This window comes from Helobdella robusta (genome assembly GCF_000326865.2).
Source record: "Helobdella robusta unplaced genomic scaffold HELROscaffold_45, whole genome shotgun sequence".
Classification (NCBI taxonomy): domain Eukaryota; kingdom Metazoa; phylum Annelida; class Clitellata; order Rhynchobdellida; family Glossiphoniidae; genus Helobdella; species Helobdella robusta.
Window position 1 is genome coordinate 1,268,096 of NW_008705095.1, and position 19,353 is coordinate 1,287,448.

Below are 19,353 nucleotides of genomic sequence, written 5' to 3' on the forward strand. Positions count from 1 at the left end.
AAAATTGAAATATGAAGAAAATTATCAAGAATGATTTTATCATTATAAAAATTTTTCAAGATTTTTAGAAATATCTTGATCATTAAAACTACTATTATTTTGTGTGCATAACTTAACGCCAATTCATTTTTTTGTTAAATTTTACTTTAAAATCATCATTAATATTGTTGTTGTTATTAATATTATTATAATTGGTATTATTATTATCATTATGGTTGACATCATTCTAGAAAATTTCATTTTAAACATAATGAGTTAAATCATGAGAGACCCAATTAACGTGGCTAATGTTCTCCTTATATTTCACAATAACGAACTAATTAGCAAATTGTCGCGATGGCAGGTATTAAAAAGTGGTTTTTAGAAAAAGCAAGCAACATTTTTTTTAGATACAAGAAAAAAATTGCGCGTGAGAACTAAGCCATTGAGGCAACTGATGACTAATGTTATTGATTTTTTGCATACAGCCTATAAAATGGATAATTTCTAAAGTCTAAAATGAAATTTTAATTTTCATCGTAAGCTAGTACAAGGCCGAATCAAGGGTAGGACGGGGAGGAGCAATCCCCGCGCTGCACCGCACAATAAGGTTGAATTTTACAAAAATATCTGGGTGAACTTTAACATGTATGCAATCTTTTTTTCATTAGATCATTTTTTTTTTTAATTTTATGTGTCAAAAAATTTTAGTTTGATATTCAAAAAGTGGACTAAGCAGAAAATTTCCGACCACTTCACAGTTTGAATGATTCTAATATTTCTTAACAACATTTTATTTCACTCTTAAATACAAAAACATATAAATCTGAATTTTGGAACGTTTTGAAAATTAAAAGTAATTCAATGATATGTTTTGTGAAATTTTTGAAATGGAAAGTAGGTTAACCAACCTTGTTAGAATGATCGTCCATGATGTAGGTACATACAGATTCGTCAGATTACATCTCAAACTTAGTTTATATCCAAAGTCAATATGAAAAAATCTTTTTATTCAGAAAAGAATGAAAATTTTACAAATTCTGCGAGATGATAAAAACATTCAGTTGTTGTTTTTAAATTTCTAGAGAGCACTCATTCAGAAGTGAGCGAATGCCAGGTATGTTCTCTTCGGCTACATATTCGTGGTCGTGCGTATGTTGGCAAGTTCGCTGTGCACCAATGCTAAGTATTTATATATATGTATGTATATATATATATTTATATAAATATATTCAGTTATATATAAATATTGTTTATTTATTCATTTACATCCCATATATTCTATATATTTAATGATGAAAGCAAGGATAAGGTAATATGAAATTTTCAAAACTGTTTCATGAATTCGCTAGGCCCGTTTTCAACTTATTCAAATTTATCTAAACGACAGTTTGCACAATTTTACAGTTTTTAATCAATCGGAAAAGATGCAGACTCGCTGGCTGTTATAGAAAACACTGCACATGAGATGTCAATGTTGTAGTAGCTAACACGCAAGCAACAACTCAAATGAAAGACTGATCATTTTGTTATTAACTCATTAGCGCCCAATGATCCCATTTGGGAACGTGTATATTTAGCGCTACATAAATTTTATATTTGCACAAGCTTTACATGTTTTGGCCAATCTATATTTATTAATAGTATATCTATGCAATACAGTCACGTGGTCTTTTGTATTGTCATCGCATGCTTTGGTAGCCATTTTAAAAATTTTGTATTTTTAAAAAAAGTTTTTAGTCTGTTTTCTGATTTTATTTCCAAGTAAGTATTATGTTTTATTTAAATTAAACTATTTTTTACTTATTCACAATTACTTCTTAATATTTTAAAATTATGAAATTAGAGGTTTATCTTAAACTTATTTTTTAAATGAGATATATGTGTTGACGTTCCCAATTGGGAACATTGGACACATAAGGTACTATGATCCCAAATGGGAACGTAGTACCTCATGTGCTCAATTTAGTTTCTCATGATATTATAGTGATATATTTAATAATTTTTATTTTAAATTGTTTACAATTTAAGTATGTCTGAGAAGAGATTTCGTACTGAAGAAGTTCTTGCTAACATTATGGCAGATGAAAATGTGGATTTTGAAGAATCTGATGATGAAATTGAAGAATTTGAGCGTTTAGCTGACGCAACAGATGCAATTACGGATTCACAGACTCCAGTTGATGTAGTGTTGCTTCCTCCTACGAAGGTAGACAGCATTTCAGATGAAGAGATGATAGATGATGACGATTTGCTGCCATCAAACATGCCAAATGAAGTTCCTGGAAGAGTTGGTGTTCTTTTAGAACAAGCAGACGCACGTAATGATGTTGGATTACAAAAAAAAGATAAAAAATGTAAGAAGCCAGAACCAAAATGGACCAAAAAAATAAATTTCACTGGAAAATCATCAACAGGAACACCAGAAAAAATAAGATCAAAATATCCAGAATTATGTTCCAAATCACCATATCATCTTTTCAAACTTTATTATGACAATGAGTTGAGGGATATGATAGTGAATGAGACAGTCAAATATGCTGGACAAAAAAACAATAATAAATTTGAATTTAATCACCTAGATTTGGACAAATTTGTTGGAATACTTTTACTGACTGGATATCATACATTGCCTCGGGAAAGAATGTACTGGAATAGGGATGAAGATATAAGAATTACATTTGTGGCAGAACAGATGTCTCGATCACGATTCCTAGAAATTAAAAGATATATTCATTTGGCAGATAATGACAAGATTGTTCAAGGAGACAAATTATTTAAAGTTCGTTCTTTCATTTCTGCATTGAATACTCGTTTCCAACAATTTGGTGTTTTCAATAAATTTCTTAGTATTGATGAAGAAATGGTACCCTATTTTGGACATCACTCAGCAAAAATGTTTCTACGAGGAAAACCCATTCGTTTTGGGTATAAACTTTGGGTATTAGCATCATCCAGTGGATATCCATTTAATGTACAGGTGTACTGTGGCAAAGAACCACAGACAACAAATGATGAAAGTCATGGACTAGGTCATCGTGTAGTCATGTCACTGTTAGATTGCCTTGAAAATCCTGCTGATCATGAAGTTTTCTTTGACAATTTTTTCACCAACTACTCTTTGCTCAGCTCACTGAAAGAAAAAAATATAAAAGCAACAGGGACAGTAAGAGAAAATCGTTTGACAAAGTGTCCATTGATGGATTCAAAAACAATGAGAAAGAAAGACAGAGGATTTTATGATGCATGTTGTGACAAAAACGTAATCGCGGTCAAGTGGAATGATAATCAATGTGTCATAGTTGCATCAAATTATGATAAAATTCTTCCACTTGACAAAGCTCGGAGATGGAGCAGCACCAAGAAAGCCTCTGTAGATGTACCTCAACCAGCACTCATTAAAAGGTACAACACACACATGGGAGGAGTCGATTTGCTTGACAGATTTATGGCTTCCTATCGACCAATGTTGAGGTCCAAGAAATGGTGGTGGCCATTGTTCATAAATGGAATAAACATGGCTGTCGTAGCAGCCTGGCGACTTCATGTTGAAGTGGGAGGAACTTTTGATCATCTAGATTTCAGGAGATATATTGTGCGTACAATCATGCAACTGCAAGAACCAGCACAGATGATGACAGGACCTTATAGCCAACCTATTCCTGATGTAAGATTCGATATGACGGGTCATCATTTGGTTCCATCTGGGAAGCAATCCAGATGTCGACAATGCAAAAAAAATGCACGTCTTCAGTAACAAGTGCAATGTTCCATTGCATCTTCACTGTGAAAAAGATTATCACGAAAAACAATAAATTTAACAGTTTTAATAAATGACTAATAAAATTTGACTAAACTATATTTTTTCACAAATTCATTTGATTAAAAAAAATCATTTTTCTTTGCGTTTTACATTTTTTCCATATAATTAAAAGTCTGCTATATTTATTTCTATGTTAAAAAAAAGATGTTCCCAAATGGGAACATGGTAGTTGATGTGCCCATTGTTCCCATTTGGGAACACGCCGCCATTTTGTTACAAATAATAAAATCCAAAAAAATACTTGTGCTAGGGTCTCATATTAGGTATAGCTACCTAACTGAAAAATTTGATACTTTTTGGTAGCGTGGTTGTGATTTGGGCACTAATGGGTTAAACTAAAACATGTGACAAAATAGTAAGTGTCAAAATTTGTGTCGGAGCTTTAATACCGAAACTTTAAATGGTAGCTTTGAACTAGGAGGCATTTTTAATGATAATAAAAATAATAATGTCATTTTATACGTACGAGGCCATGGTTAAAAACAACAGTCATATAAACCATCATTTTGCCCAAACTCGCATGTTAGTTTATGGGTCTCGCTCTAGCACAGATGTATCTGTATGTGTGTATGTAAAAGGCAAGGATGTCTTTATATTTTAAGGTATTGCACGAGAGAAGTTTGCATTGCTGAAAAATTGATTGAAGTGACAATACATTAATCAAATACAAATTCAAAATGCTTGTAAAACTTGGACGTTTAACAAAAGAGACGAAAACAATTAGGAACATTTGATAGATAATATTTGAAAAATCTGTTGGAAAACAGTTGTAGATGGAAGTGGGATCTTCAGGAGATTACACACTTGTGACAGAGGTAAGATTTCGATAGCTGTAAACTCAACTGCAATAAAAACACCAGGGTTAGGAGAACTCAATATAATAAGTCTGATGAGAGATGCTTAATTATTGACGATTGATTTTATTCCGTGATTTACCTGTCGAGTTAGAAAATTGGACGCATGTACCAACAAAAACAAAGAATAGAAACAGGAATGAAAGTTGGAAAGTGACTGAGATAGAAAAATTAAATTGAATAAAATTGACGAACATATATAAAAAAAATTGTTAATTGATTGGGATTTACAAAAAGTTAATTGAAATCAGTTGACGTTGTTTTATTAATTTTGACGGTTTATTTAAATTAGCATTGGACGCGATAAAATATTAAAAATTTAAAAGAAATATCGATGTTTTTATTGAAAGTGCAAAAAAATGTTTTCGAAACATCGAACGGTTGCTATATCTCCGTTACGTTGCTACCATGCAAATTGTAACAATCAATTATAACAGCAGAAATAACAACAATGTAGGTTTCGAATTTCATTTTATTGAATTCAGTTGACGTGTCGGCCTTTAAATCATTCTCTCTGATGTTGAACAACAACAACGCACAGTTGCTTTGAAGTGTTTTGCTTAAAGTTTACATAAGTTTATCTTTATAAATTTTCATATTTTATAAATTTGTAATGAATAAATTATATTTAGTAAGTTCATTGAAAAGATTGAAAAAGTAACTGATGTTTAAATTATTTGTCAAATGGTTATTACGGCACTTTTTGAAATCAGAAGATGAATAGTTTTAGTCAACATTGAAAGTAAGTTTTAAAGAAGGGGTTTTTAATGAAAAAAATTATCACATCGTTTTAAAAAACTAAGACCAGAAAATTTGTTTGACGATTCAATCTAATGCAGGGGTGGGCAAACTACGGCCCGTGAAGAAATTTATGCAGCCCGCGAAGCTTTGTTCGCCAAAATAAGGTCGTCAGCCAGACATTATGACCAAAAAAAGGAACAACAAATTAAATAAAAATTCTCCTCTGGGTCGAAAAATTTGCTATTTAAGTACATATGCGGCTCTTCAAAGGTGAAATAGTTTTCAATGCGGCCCTCACAGTAAAAGGTTTGCCTGATGAAATGTACTAAATGTTGAATACCAGCAGTGGTGGATGTGTGGAGGAATCAGCAGTCAACACCCATTTTCTTGTGATTATTTGAAAATGTTTCCAACTTTTCATGCATTAAAACAGTTTTTACACATAAAAGCACCGTTCTGAATATAAAAATTGAAGCAAAAATGCCAGGCTCCAAGTATTTCCAATAAGAGTTGTCAAGATCCGCCCTTGAATACCAGTTTGTCAATCACATTTAAACAATGGCTCACCCAAGAGAAGCTCCTTCCAAACAAACCACAGTCAAACGAATATTTACATTTTTTTTGGAAAGCCATTAATTCTAACATATATATAATAAATATATGCAAACTCGCAACTGATGTTTATTTTTTGCCACAATCCTCCATCAATAGAGTTTAAGTTCAGTAGTTCAAATTAATTGTTAGTTACTTTTAATCTCATGATTAAATTTTTTAATCATTAAATATACTTTTAAATTTGTAAATGCTCAATTTTGAAGTAAATAAAAATTAAATAAATTTTAAACGAGAAATTTTAAAAAAGAGAACATTTTGATTGGAGCAGCAGGTAGGCAACTTCCTCTCATAGAACTGTCGCCGATGATATCTGAGTGTTCATCATATGGCTTCCAGTACGTCACGAAATGTGCAGAATCTCAGTTCCTTGCTGCAAATGCTTTTTTGCTTTTCTTATCCTCAACGGCATTTGAACTTTCGCCACGATGTCATGATTATTTCAAATTCATTACTAAGTTGATACTCGTTCTCACTGAAATAACCCAAAATTACTGCAGGTCTTAAAAATTTGACACGTCTCAAGAATGAATAAAAAGCATTCCATGTCAGCGCCGATATAGTTTTTTGCATACAGTTGTTATCGTTACATTTGTTTTTGCAAATGTTGGTTTACAAGATTGTTCATTCGATTTTTGTTTTTAACAATTTTAAATTCTGCGTTCAAATAGGGTGGACTTCTTACTGTAAGTGCTACAAAAATCGTATGATGTTGATAAACTTTTCTGGCAAAGTCGTCATTTTGTTGTTTCCTGTTGTTCACCGAACAGATGAACTTGGCTTGCTTGTCTGCATGAGGCCGCTTATACGTCATAAAATTCATTTAAAATTATGTTGCAGTTCCATTCGGAATCAGCCCTTGTCAACATTAGATCAGCAAAATTAAATTCTTAGTACTTGCAATCTGTCACCGATTTTGAATTATACCATACAGAAACTTACATTTAGGATCTGTTTTTAAGTTTTGTATGTTTTTAAGTACAAACTCGGGCTACGCACAAACCTTGTTGGATACGAAATGGAGTACTGCAAATGTGTTTGCATTTTTTTAATTTATTATCATTTTATTCATTTGAAATGTAATTGCTTTTAAAATAGTTTTGTATATTATGTACATGATTCATCGAATTTAGTTTAAGTATAATATAATTTCAATCTAATGAATTGCAATCGGCATGGCATATTCAGGTGGGTGGATATTTGTTAAAAAGATTCGTTACAGTGCAAGTTCTTGCGTCCTTTTGTACAACTGTTTGGCATATGGCTTCTGATGCATGGACAAATTACGATGAAATTTATTTTTCAATCTCAATTTTTGCTCTTTGGAAGAAATCAATAATTTTTTTATTTGATTCTTACAAATTATTTTTCTGTTTTTCAATTAAAGGTTTCGTATTTTTCAACTTTATTTTCATTAAGAATGGATGAATGATGCTGATTAAAGGCGGTTTGAAATTATTCTTCATTCGCAATCACTCCATTGCGTCCCACTCAAACTTCAATGTAAGAAGAACTGCTGTTTTTACATCTTTAGACAGAACAAAATTTAATTACGTCATCTTATCAGTTCATTTCAATTTTTTTAATTGGAACAAATTATTGAACTACTTCTTACTAGCCACAAATTGTCCCTACGCAATAAACTTTTGTGCTTCAACAAACTTTAAAAAATTCATTTTCAATTGAATGATTTCTTCAACATAGGAATGGAAAATACTAAACATCTTGTCATCCGATGTGTCATTTTACATGTATGGTACGTGTGTACGTGCAGTGCCTTGTATTCACGTGCGAATGTAGGTTGTCATTTCATCCATGCGCGTATTCATGAATTCTCGAAATTGAATCGTAATGGCGAATTAATTGATGAAAACATGACTTTCATGACAAACAATGCAACAACAATTAACCGCATATTTATCACCAGACATCACACCTGCGCACCTCTCAAACATTACGATTCATTCATTCGTTGGTTCGTTCATTCATTCAGTCGTTCATTCATTCAGTCGTTCATTCATTTATTCATTCGTTCATTCATTCATTCTATTATTCAGTCATTATGAACCACCGACAACCAAGGTTAATATACGTGCGTTCACTCTGCCTCCCTCAACATGAGATCCTGTGTTTGTTCATGCACTCTATACATTGACATGCATTCACTATGGACTTGATTGCATGAAAACTTAAAATTCATACTTGCTTATCCGTTCAAACGTGTTTTTATTGTAAAAGTGACAAAAACTTGAGATTCACAGTGTCCAGATCTGAATGCTGGCAGATTAAAATTGCAAGTGTTGTTGAATTAAATTGTGTTGTTTTAAAATTAAATATTTTTATAAGTAAATCTTTACTGGCGGACTCAACCGATATCATAAAAAACTCATGCTGTTAAGATGGGATAAGCATTGGAAGTTTCAATATTACAAAAGTAATTGAACCAAATACATTGAGTAAATGTTAAAAAATTATAACACAACACGAATAATGTGTACGGCTAAAACTTGAACGACTTAGACTTTATTTTTTATTTAATTTTTTATATTACAGTAAATATTTTTTTGCTAGAAAATATGCTAATTGCCAATGATTTTGTATTCTTTCACAAACTATTTCTTTGTTTTTGTTTCTGAAATTTGACGATGACGATGGAAAACATTTTTATGATAAGCGACTGACCAACACAGCAAGCGATGTTGGTTCTAACTAAAAAATTTGATAGGCAAAATTGAAATGAAACAATATTTACAGTTGACAGTATTGCATTGTTATTTGTTAACTTTCAACATCGACAATAAAAGCATAAAACTTCCAACAAAAAATTTACCACGAAAAATTTTAAATTAAAAAATTTTTCAAATGGCATAACAAAATGCAAATTTAAAGAAACTATCTATTTGGTTTTTTGTTTCTGTGACACAATATTTGATTCATTTTTAAAATTAATTTTATAATAAAAGCTCATGTTACCAAATTAGCCCATTGTCAGGCAACAACTGTTCTTATCTCACCATTACTTTCTCTGGATGCACTTTTAAACTGACTTGCAATTTCATCGAATGTCTTATTTTTTGTCTCGGGAACTTTCAAGTAGACAAAAATTGTAGAAGCAATCATGATGACGATAAAGATGAGGAAGATGAATTCTTTAGTGGCTGCCTGTGGGGTACAATCGAATAATGTTTGCTGACAGCTTGAAGGAATGATTAGCCAGGTTAAATTTGTTTAGGTAAGTTATTGTTTGAATAATTACAAATAATAATTACGACATACATAAAAAATAAATAATTTATGTTTGTGTTGGTATTTTCCCCAATAGAAAACTGATTTACGCATATAATTATCAAAATGTGTCTAAAAGGACGGATGTAAACAACTTTTACGGGTGAAGGGGGCAAAATTTTGAAAACGTTCAAATTTTGAAATTTGACGGAGGAGCTAAGCGACTAACCAAATTTTTAATAGTGTGGCAAAAATTAGGCTAGTGACCTTCTTTAGATAATCACTTCAATCTTTGGTCATTTTGTGACTAAAAACTGAGTTTTACTGAATTTTAATAAAAATAATGCTCATAACGGAGGGTGGTGTCCACATGAGATAGACCATTGCATAAATCTAATACGAAACTACCACCATAGTTCCCTGTATCAGCATTACACTATAAAGAAAATTGAGCTAGAGATTGTATTCAGTAACACAAACTGATAACTATTTGGTAGATTGCAGATACTATATATCAAAAACGTCGGGAAATCCATTACCAAATTATACATTTTCACGCTTTAAAAATTGAGTACTATATGAATCTAATAACAAATCACTAGCTTACTTCACAAAATCAGTGCCACATTCCAAAAAATAATCGAATTATTGTACGTTGTTCATAAGGATAACTATTCGTGTCTAATGATACGAAGTCTAAACGATAACAACACTGCTCGCTCACGCCACCTCCACCCTAGATCAGCCACTGTCTGTCTACATTAGTGGAATATTTTCAAGAAGTTATGAAATAAAAAAGAATAATTTTGTAAAATTTTCTTGTTGTGGTTTTTGTATAAAATTGTAACAAAAATTATTCATATATTAATGCATATATTTTAGCCGCATAGCCATCAACGTTCTAAATAATATCGACCAGTTAGAGGAAATACATCGAAAAACCTAGAGAAATTTGAATAATTTAAGCAACTTGTCCCAAATATTTTCAGTGCGCCTTGCGAGTTGATAAAAATATCATCCCAATATATTTTAATTAAACCGGTCTTCAGAGGGTAAAATGTCCCCACAAAGCAAATTCTACAACTGCTACACTTTTATTACTGAAAATTTTTTGCTGTTAAAGTACTACTAAGAAAAGGGCTGATACCATCATTGATCTAATATCTAATAATTTCCATGTTTGTTAACAAAAAAAATCAACAAATGGCCAATGATATTGTTTTTAGACTAGACATGCTTAAGTCAACCATCACTGCACGTTTTGCGACCTAAACGAGTCATAGCTTTTATATGATTATATGATTGTGAATCTTCTTATTTCTTGTCATATCAATGATTCTAAAAAATTTGTATGCACTTTGTTTCATATTTCATCTTAGTATAAAAAATTGAATGATCATTATACAGATTAGCAGAGCTTGTCTACCTACCTTAACTTCTTTTAATTTTTGTGATTTAAGAAAGCTAAAAAATATTAATTGTAGTGATGACCTTTTAAAAAAATTAATATTTTTCATAAGTTTCAATAGAGCATTCTAACAGTTATTTGTTAATTTAATTGTCTTCTATTCTTCTTTTGTTAATTTTTTAGAAGCAAATAAAAGTATCGTATCGTATCGTATCGTAAATTTAATTAACTCACTTGAACAATCTCAAAACACATAGCCACAATAGCATTCGATATCCAGCTGGCCAACCCGGCCAAACTCATTGCTCTGGCCCTTGGACCCTGTCTGAAGACCTCGACTGGGATCATGCTCGGAATGGAGGCCAGTCCGCAGGCGAACAGAACGACGTAGATGATGATGCAGGCGATGCTCAGGTAGTTCATGAAAGGATATCTCGACTGTATGGAAATTATTTTATTTTCAGTCATTCCAAAATGCATAGTCTCTAAAAGGTTAAACTGCAGGAATAACATGTAACAAAGAAAATTGTTTTCATTATTAATGTTATTAAAACCAAACGTTAGTTTTAATGATTATTTTATTGTCAATGCTATCGCTAAAAAGGTTACACTAGAATTATTTTTAATTATGACCTTCACCTTCAAATTGAGCGCCACAGTGAGGACGATCAGCGTGAGAATCATGCCAAGCATCGGCCCTAGTAACAAAATTCTTCTACCCAGTCTGTCCATCAAGGGTATCTTATTTAAAAAATTTATGAATTTTAATTTATGAATTTTTAATTTTTTAATAGACTGTTTAAGTTAAAACTTCCTCTAAATGCTCTTTCAACAAACCGCTTAGTTGTCTTCTTGGGTGAATAAATAAAAAACAAATACATGAGAGCTTTAAATTTTGTACAATATTTTGCATTTTGGATTAATTTTGGTCAGAATTTCCGATGATGATTTCAAAATTTTCATGAAATAAACTAATTTATAAAAGGGCTCTACTAATTTCTTCATTAAGTAATGATAAGTAAAATAAGGATATTAATATTCTGATAAGTGAAAACAGTGAAATTTTTAAAAGGCCTTAAAAAATTAACGCTGCTCTAGTAAATTTGAGATCAATAGCGAATTTAACCAAAATAAGACCGGGCCAAAAACTAAAAATACTTGTTAACTTTTTTGGTTATGGCAAAAAACCGTTTAATTTAAACTATTTAAAACCGTTTTATCATTTATAAAAAAAAACTCTGTTATAGTGTATAAAAAGTAGTGAAACAGTATGCTGGCTACATGAACCACAACAATATGGCGGTTGACGGTTTGTATCGAAGTGGGCCCTGGGCCAGCCAACATCTCTTAAATACACCCCTAAATGAGCAAGGCGAAATGACGTACATGTAAATATTCATATTACTGTTAAAACAAAATTTGACAATAAAAATTCTATTTTTAATTTATTATTTTTGTAAATATTAATAAATATTAATGTTTACAACAACAATAAACTAAAAATGAAAACAATGTTATTTGTTATATTTTTCACGATTAAATCATTCTCACCATAACAATTCCAGTGACGACGGTGACAAATGATGTTCCCAAATTGGCATATTGAACAACATCGACTGCAACTCCAGCGTTTAAGTATATGCTTGCAGAGTAGAACAGGATGGCAGTTATGCCGGAAAAAGATTTAATTATTTGAAGTGCCAAACATATGATTAATGGAACAAAAAGTTCTCGAGCTCGGAACATTTTCGATAGGCTGCACTCTTCACCTTGGTTTCTTGATTCTTTCTCCATCTCTTCGATTTCATTCGTAATGTCTTCTCGTCGACGAAGCCATTTCAAAGCTGAATGTTGAGTTGTCAATTTAAATTGGAACATAAAATTGCGAAGAAAAATATGCAAAATTCAAATAAACAAAAATTTTACATATATGAAAAAGTTATCATAGTTTATTTGTTAGGTTTTTCAAAAAAATAAATGTTAGATTGTAAGCAGTAAGGCAAGTTCAAAATTAAACTGAAGCATGTTGGCATTGAGTTGTTAAATAACATTAACACCTTCTTTGGCTTTGTTTTTGTCCTTTTTAGCTGCCATTAAGAACCTTGGACTGTCAGGTAGGAAAGGGAAGGTGAACAAACTGACCAAACCAGGTACTGCATTCAGAATCAGCAATATTGGCCATTTGTTTTCAATCCCTACAAACGGTGGAACATATATTTTATTATATATATAGTCTAAACTAATATATATAAATAAATATATATATATATATAAAATCAAGAAATGCAATATAGAACTAAAGATTGTAGACGATTATAACGTCCATTAACTGCAAAATAGCACAACTAATCACTTTTCTCATTCAAAACGTTAACTGCAAGTCATCAACAATAGACTCACCAAGAAAAATTTTCATTCCAAGAAAACTACTCACAACGGTGCCAACTGAAATGAACATTGCAGACAAGGTACCCATGGACTATTTTGGTATTGTGAAAGCTGCAGAAAGCCTATTTATAAGGCTGTTGAAATAACTAATTTAATTGACGATACCTGTCAATCAATTAACTCTAAGTTATGTGAAATTTTTGCTTTCAATGCAACTCTCAGAGTCGATTTTGATACGCTTAAATCGTCAATGAATCTCAATCGTGATAGTTCCTCCAAGAATGACATTAAGTCTACTATCGACGATTTACTCCATGAGGTTCATGAGCTTAAATCGTCCTACGCGGATGTCGTCAAAAAGAACATTGACGTAGTTGCTGACGAAGTTAAAAAGATGGCAAAAGATATTGATACTTCGAATAATATTAAAGAACATGAAAACAATGAACGTCCGATTTATTTGTCTATGAATCAATAGCGCTTTTGAGTTTCACCAAATAAAAAGCCCAGTATATAACTTTCCGTAATAATAGACAATACATACATACATACAAACATACATACAAACATATATACATACATATATACAAATATACATGTACTTTTTAATATCGTAGCATTTTCGGCATTGTTCAACTTATCTAGCTGGCAGAAATGTAGTCTTTGATGTGCTTTCGTTTGAACAGAGATCGCATTAAAATTTGTTTACTAAGAAATTTTAAAAACATGTTAACGTCGGTTTCTTCGACGTGTTTTTTAGAAATAACAAACCACGCCGGACATATAAAAATATTTTATTATTGAAGGGCTCTCAAAACTACTGGTTGGCACATCAGAAATTTCTATTTGTTTATCTTCGTTGAGCCAGAATGCACACAATCGGTCTGGAAAGGTAAAAATAATTTCATAAATTCAGGAAAGCTATTCTGAAGTAACGAATCCTAAAAACATCAAGTTCCTGCAAAACACATGTTAGGAAGTAGCGATGGTACGATTATCGAAAGTTTGATTTTGTAACACGGAGTTAAGTATCTTTTGTTACAAAAAAAGTTGATTGAATGTTTGAAATGGACGCATTTGGTTTACTATTTCTATTTTTAATTACCTTAATTTAGGCATTTGCCAGTTGAAAATTTCTTTACACGATCCAAAACAAGGAATTTATAAGTAATGCTAAAGTTTGTTATTCCAAGGAATATAAAAAACGGAGCATTATACATAATTATTTCACACAAAATAAGGTGGAAAATTCCGCTTGCAATGTCTAGCAAATCAAATTAAGACGCCAACAGGAAAGACGCTAAACGTAAAACAACATTCTTCACAATCGAAATTGAAATTTTATACCTGAAAATAATCGAAATAGAATTGACATTTTGACGTCGAACCATCACTATTACGAAGAAATATTTTATAAAGAAATTTTTTGTCATTGTGAGTGATAATAGAAATAAAGACACGTATACAATTCAATATAAATGTCGCCGATCAAATCGGCATTCATGTGAGTAAGTTCGCATGTTATAGAACTTTTATTATTATTATTATTATTGTTATTATTATTATTGTTATTACAGTTTTGTTACTATATATTATTTTTTATGGTGCTAATATTATCGCTATTCTTTTGTAATTAGCATTGTTATATTTTTAATTGAATTCATGTAACAATAGAAATCGAACCGCTATTGTTTTAACTAATAACAATGCTTATTTTTACAATTTCAAATTAATAAGTGTCAATGAAAAATTATTTAAAATCATTTTTGATTGTGTTTTCTTATGTATTTTTTAGCATGTGCGTTTGTATGTCTGCATAGAATATTATCATATCACAGTTATTCAGAGCCCGTTTACCATTATGTATGTTATCCAGCCATCCGCCATCATAATGATTTTATAACTATAAAAATCAAACGAATTATCAAAATTACTCAAATTTTATGATACAGTCATGCTACTACTACTTTAACTTGACACACAGCATGCTGTTATTATAATATTGTGTACCATTGACTCGAAATTGTGAATAGCAAATTGAAAAAAAAAATCGTTTTAAAATGCAGAAAACACTAAATTAGCGAAACAACAGACCGCAGCTGAGGCCAGTGATGAACCGTCCAACGAGCAGAAGAGCAGGCGACCCAGCATACACGCAGCCGAAACTAATCAGTGCCCCCGAGATGGCTGGCCCGGCATTCAACATCAGAGTGAATCTCCTATTTCAATGAAACATTTTCAGTTCATACTACTTCAATTAATAAAAATCTCATGCGACTTACTAAATTTTAAAAAATGTCATGTAATATTTTTCAGATTTTAAATTTTAACTGTCTGGAGATCTTGGGGTGCAATTGCATCTCAAGCCACACTGCGATTTATTATATTGTTCCGAAAGTAATTTCGTCTTTTCCCGATTGCTATGTTTTGTATTTTTTAACAGCTACGTTCACATTTAAGTTGCTTTGTCATTATATGTTTTGACAGCAGATATAGCAAGGTTTGTGTGTGAATAAGTTTAATTGATTGTACGTAGTAGTTTTTGGTCGGTGTTCTTTGAAATATGGAGAAAAATAAGCAGCATTTTCGTCATATTTTATTTTTTCACTATAAAAAAGGTAAAAATGCTGTTTAAGCCAGAAAAAAATTAACCTATGTGTATAGAAAAGATGTGCTGACAATACGCCAGTGCCAGAATTGGATTGCGAAATTTCGATCCGGCAATTTTGATGTCGAAGATGGACCATGTTCAGGAACACGCGATAAAGGCATTAGTTGATACAAACCGGCAAACACGTGAAATCGGTGATAGGTTAAATTTATCGAATTCAACTGTTTATGACCACCTGAATGGCCTGGGTTTAGTCTCAAAGCTCGATATATGGGTTTCCCATATCCTCACGGAGAGAAATTTGTGTCGTCGCGTTGACGTCTGTGCTTCACTCCTTGAATGTCACAAAAATGAACCATTTTTGAAGCGCACCATCACTGGGTACAAAAATATGTTGTATATAACAATAATGTCAAACGCAAGAGATCATGGAGCAGAAAAGATAAACCAGCTTAAAGCATTTCAAAAGTCCATGTCCATCCTGCTGTCTGGAATGGTTTGCCTAGGGACTTTCGTGATCCTGCGTTGTCTGTTATTCATTTTTGTAAAAGGTTGAAGCACCATCTTTTTTTTAAGCTTACCCGTGCTAATGTCTTTTCTCTCCATTCATTGCTTAGCCTTAATAATGTGCTGCAACAATCGTTGGCGCCTCTGAGATCTTTTTAAAGAGCGCTTACAAACACACCAATAGCAATGATAATTTGGTAGAATTCATACAATACTCTCTCTCTCTCTCTATATATATATATATATATATAATAATTGGATACATTATTCAGTATACATTATAATACATTATATAACAATACTGTCTATCCAAAACTGAAAGACAATCATACCCGTATGAGGCGGAGCTTGCGCGTGCATACATAACGTGTAATTTGTTGTATGGGTGGTGTACAGCCTTTGTGACACAAAAGTTTCATTGCAAATATAATAAAATATGCAAGCAGTTCTGCGTTTGACAGAGCTGCATTAAATAAAATTGAAAAAATTACATTATGAAAAAACTTTATTGTTGGACATGAATAATTCAAGTAGAAAATGTTTGGAGAACCTGCCCAGCTTATCAGCTAGCCAACCAACAACGAAGGAACCTATCATGCCTCCACAGACAAACACAGCTGTGCATAGCGACCAGAGGATCGTCAGAGTGTTCTCACTGATTGCATTATATTTTGACAAGATCGTTGTGGAGGATGATGAAGATGACGTTGCTGAGAAATATAAAAATAAAGATGATGGTGAGTCTGATGATGGTGGTGAGTATGATGATGATGATGAGGTTGAGTATGATGCTGTTGTTGGGAGCGATGCTGTTTGTGGAGTTGATGATGATGTTGATGATTTCAGCAGTGCTGATAACGATGAAGCCGTTGTTGAGTAGGAATCATTCAAAAATTGTTTCACAAACTAAAAATAAAAATTATTTTAAATTTACATCAAATTTTAATTGAAAACTACCTCAAAAAAGTTTGTTTTAGAGTTTAATAAACCAAAGAATGTAAATATGCCTGAAAATAATTAAGTTAAGTGTTGTTAACCAACAATCATCGGTGTGTTGAGAACGGTGAGATTGTATCCGAATTGGTACGATGTCGAGAAGGCGATAAGGGAGCCAACCAAAGCAGCCGACCACGTCCAACTCTGGCTTGGGGACGATTAACATGATTATTATGGTTAAATATCTGATTTACAGTTTTAATACCTTAAAATTCAGATATACCGAAATTTGTTCAACGATAATATCATTGAAGAAATGCTACTGTGAGTGCAAAGAAATCTTTGCTTTTTTATGAAATCCTTCATTGAAACGAATCCATTGATAAATAAAAAACATATAGAAGTGCTTTAAAATTTAGAAAAAAAAATTTGCATTGAATAGTTAATCAACGTTTTAACATGTTTTTATTATAAAAAAAACATAATACAAGAACGCCGTAAGAACAAGAAAGTCCATAAAACGAAAATCTTATCTATTCACCTCTTTAGAAGACATTTCCAATTTATTAATAATCACACACCACAAATGATTTTTTATATTTAAGTAATATTCACCACAAGCAATCGTATAAGTTTTTAACTTGAAATATTCACAACAAAAATGTTATTTTTTCCTATACTGTTTCTTTACTTTAGCTTGTTTGCAAGACAATATCTAATCAAGCCCTCAGCTTGCCTAGGATGAATGTGTTTCATTTCGTTCACAAGCATATTTCATATTGTTAGACGGCAGCACCATGCTATTGTTGTGAACATTTGAATTGTAACAATTGCTGTTAACATTTATAAATTTACGTTACATAATGGATTTTGTGTGCACGTGTGTGCGAATGTTTTGTCCATTTTCTATATCTTTCTGCTAACTCGCCACTCAATAGAACACAATGTAAACATGACTAATAAAGATTGTCAAAGGATATCGTTGAATCTAAACAAACACAAGCATTCTGTTTCATTCGACCCGTTTCACCAATATTAAATTTACGTGAAAGAGCTTAACATAAAATGTTATTATTTAATAAAATACACTTGAATTCAAGACCGGGCCAAATCAAAATGATTAAAGCTAAGTTAAAATTAAGTTAAACTACCTTGTGAAGCTCAAAACCAATTAAAATGTACTTCATTAAAGATGCGAAACAGCTAACTAAAAATCGTACTAACAAATCGCTGCCTTATTGGCGCGAACCTGATAATGGACCTCATTCTTTGCCTAGAACACCGATCGGCTAGTGTTGGAAACATATTTTTTGTATTTGTTTATAGAATAACATAACTTAGTTTTTATTATTTTAAAATAATGTTTTTGAATCCCTGCATATAACGTGTATTCTCTTGTAGAGCGCGCCATGACATTTCATTCTGTTTTTATAGAAAAGAATCAACTTTTGCTAATATTCACAACCCTAACCCAGCCCTTTGCCTAGTAGATTCATCTGTCCCTCTGTTAATTTATGTTTGGATCTATTCATTATACTAGGGTGTTCACGCTCCCTCTGTGGACGCGTTACTGTTGTACATTTTTTGGGCGTACATCGTTCTGGCATTCCTAAATGCCTCCATGAATGTTTTAATGCAGCTACATTTTTCTTCATTCTTGCACATGTTATTTGTTAGTGTCTGCCTTCTCACGAATGATTTTAGCAGAGCATGCGGGTCTCTTCTCTAAATCGAAGCACTTTTTCACAATCCCACATGCAAGCTAAACAAGCAAATTGACGGTGTAGCCATGGGCTCACCACTCGGTGTCCTGTTTGCAAATTTCTTTTTAGGACAACTTGAGATCGAAATGTTTAAAGACAATCCGGAATTAAAAACAAATATTTATGCCAGATATGTTGATGATATCTTCGTCGCATACGATGATACGGAACAGTCAACCAGCCACAAGAAACCCTGAACCAATCAAAATTGACTTTCCTCATCGAGCACGAAAGTGAAAATTGATTGCCAGTTTTCGGTGTTTTGGTAATGCATGACAAAAAAGATTTACAACAGTCGTATACATCAAAGCAAAAAATAAAGTATTTATTTAAATGGGTTTAGTGAATGTACGGAACAATTCAAAGTAAGTGCAATAAAATCTTTTGTGAATCGTACCGAATATGCTGTGATTTATTTTTATCAATAATTGCATTTCTGACAGTCCTAATCCAATATATATATATATATATATATATATATATATATATATATATATATATATATA

At 31.9% G+C, this 19,353-nt stretch overlaps 2 protein-coding genes across 2 annotated transcripts; one reads left to right on the forward strand and one right to left on the reverse strand.

Annotated features, from left to right (window-relative positions):
- Positions 1-2,011: 2,011 nt before the first annotated feature.
- On the forward strand, positions 2,012-4,105 carry HELRODRAFT_178044 (hypothetical protein; the record flags this gene model as incomplete). Its single annotated transcript, XM_009026175.1, has 2 exons — positions 2,012-2,497; positions 3,947-4,105. 2 exons carry the CDS (start codon positions 2,012-2,014, stop codon positions 4,103-4,105), a joined length of 645 nt encoding a protein of 214 aa, XP_009024423.1.
- A 4,892-nt stretch (positions 4,106-8,997) lies between these two features.
- On the reverse strand, positions 8,998-16,802 carry HELRODRAFT_85425 (hypothetical protein; the record flags this gene model as incomplete). The annotated part of the gene is made up of 9 exons (XM_009026045.1): positions 8,998-9,171; positions 10,877-11,080; positions 11,282-11,383; positions 12,194-12,486; positions 12,700-12,837; positions 13,043-13,121; positions 13,805-13,850; positions 15,118-15,249; positions 16,699-16,802. Coding segments are annotated over 9 exons (1,272 nt in total), but the record flags the coding sequence as incomplete, so codon positions are not given.
- Positions 16,803-19,353: the final 2,551 nt, after the last annotated feature.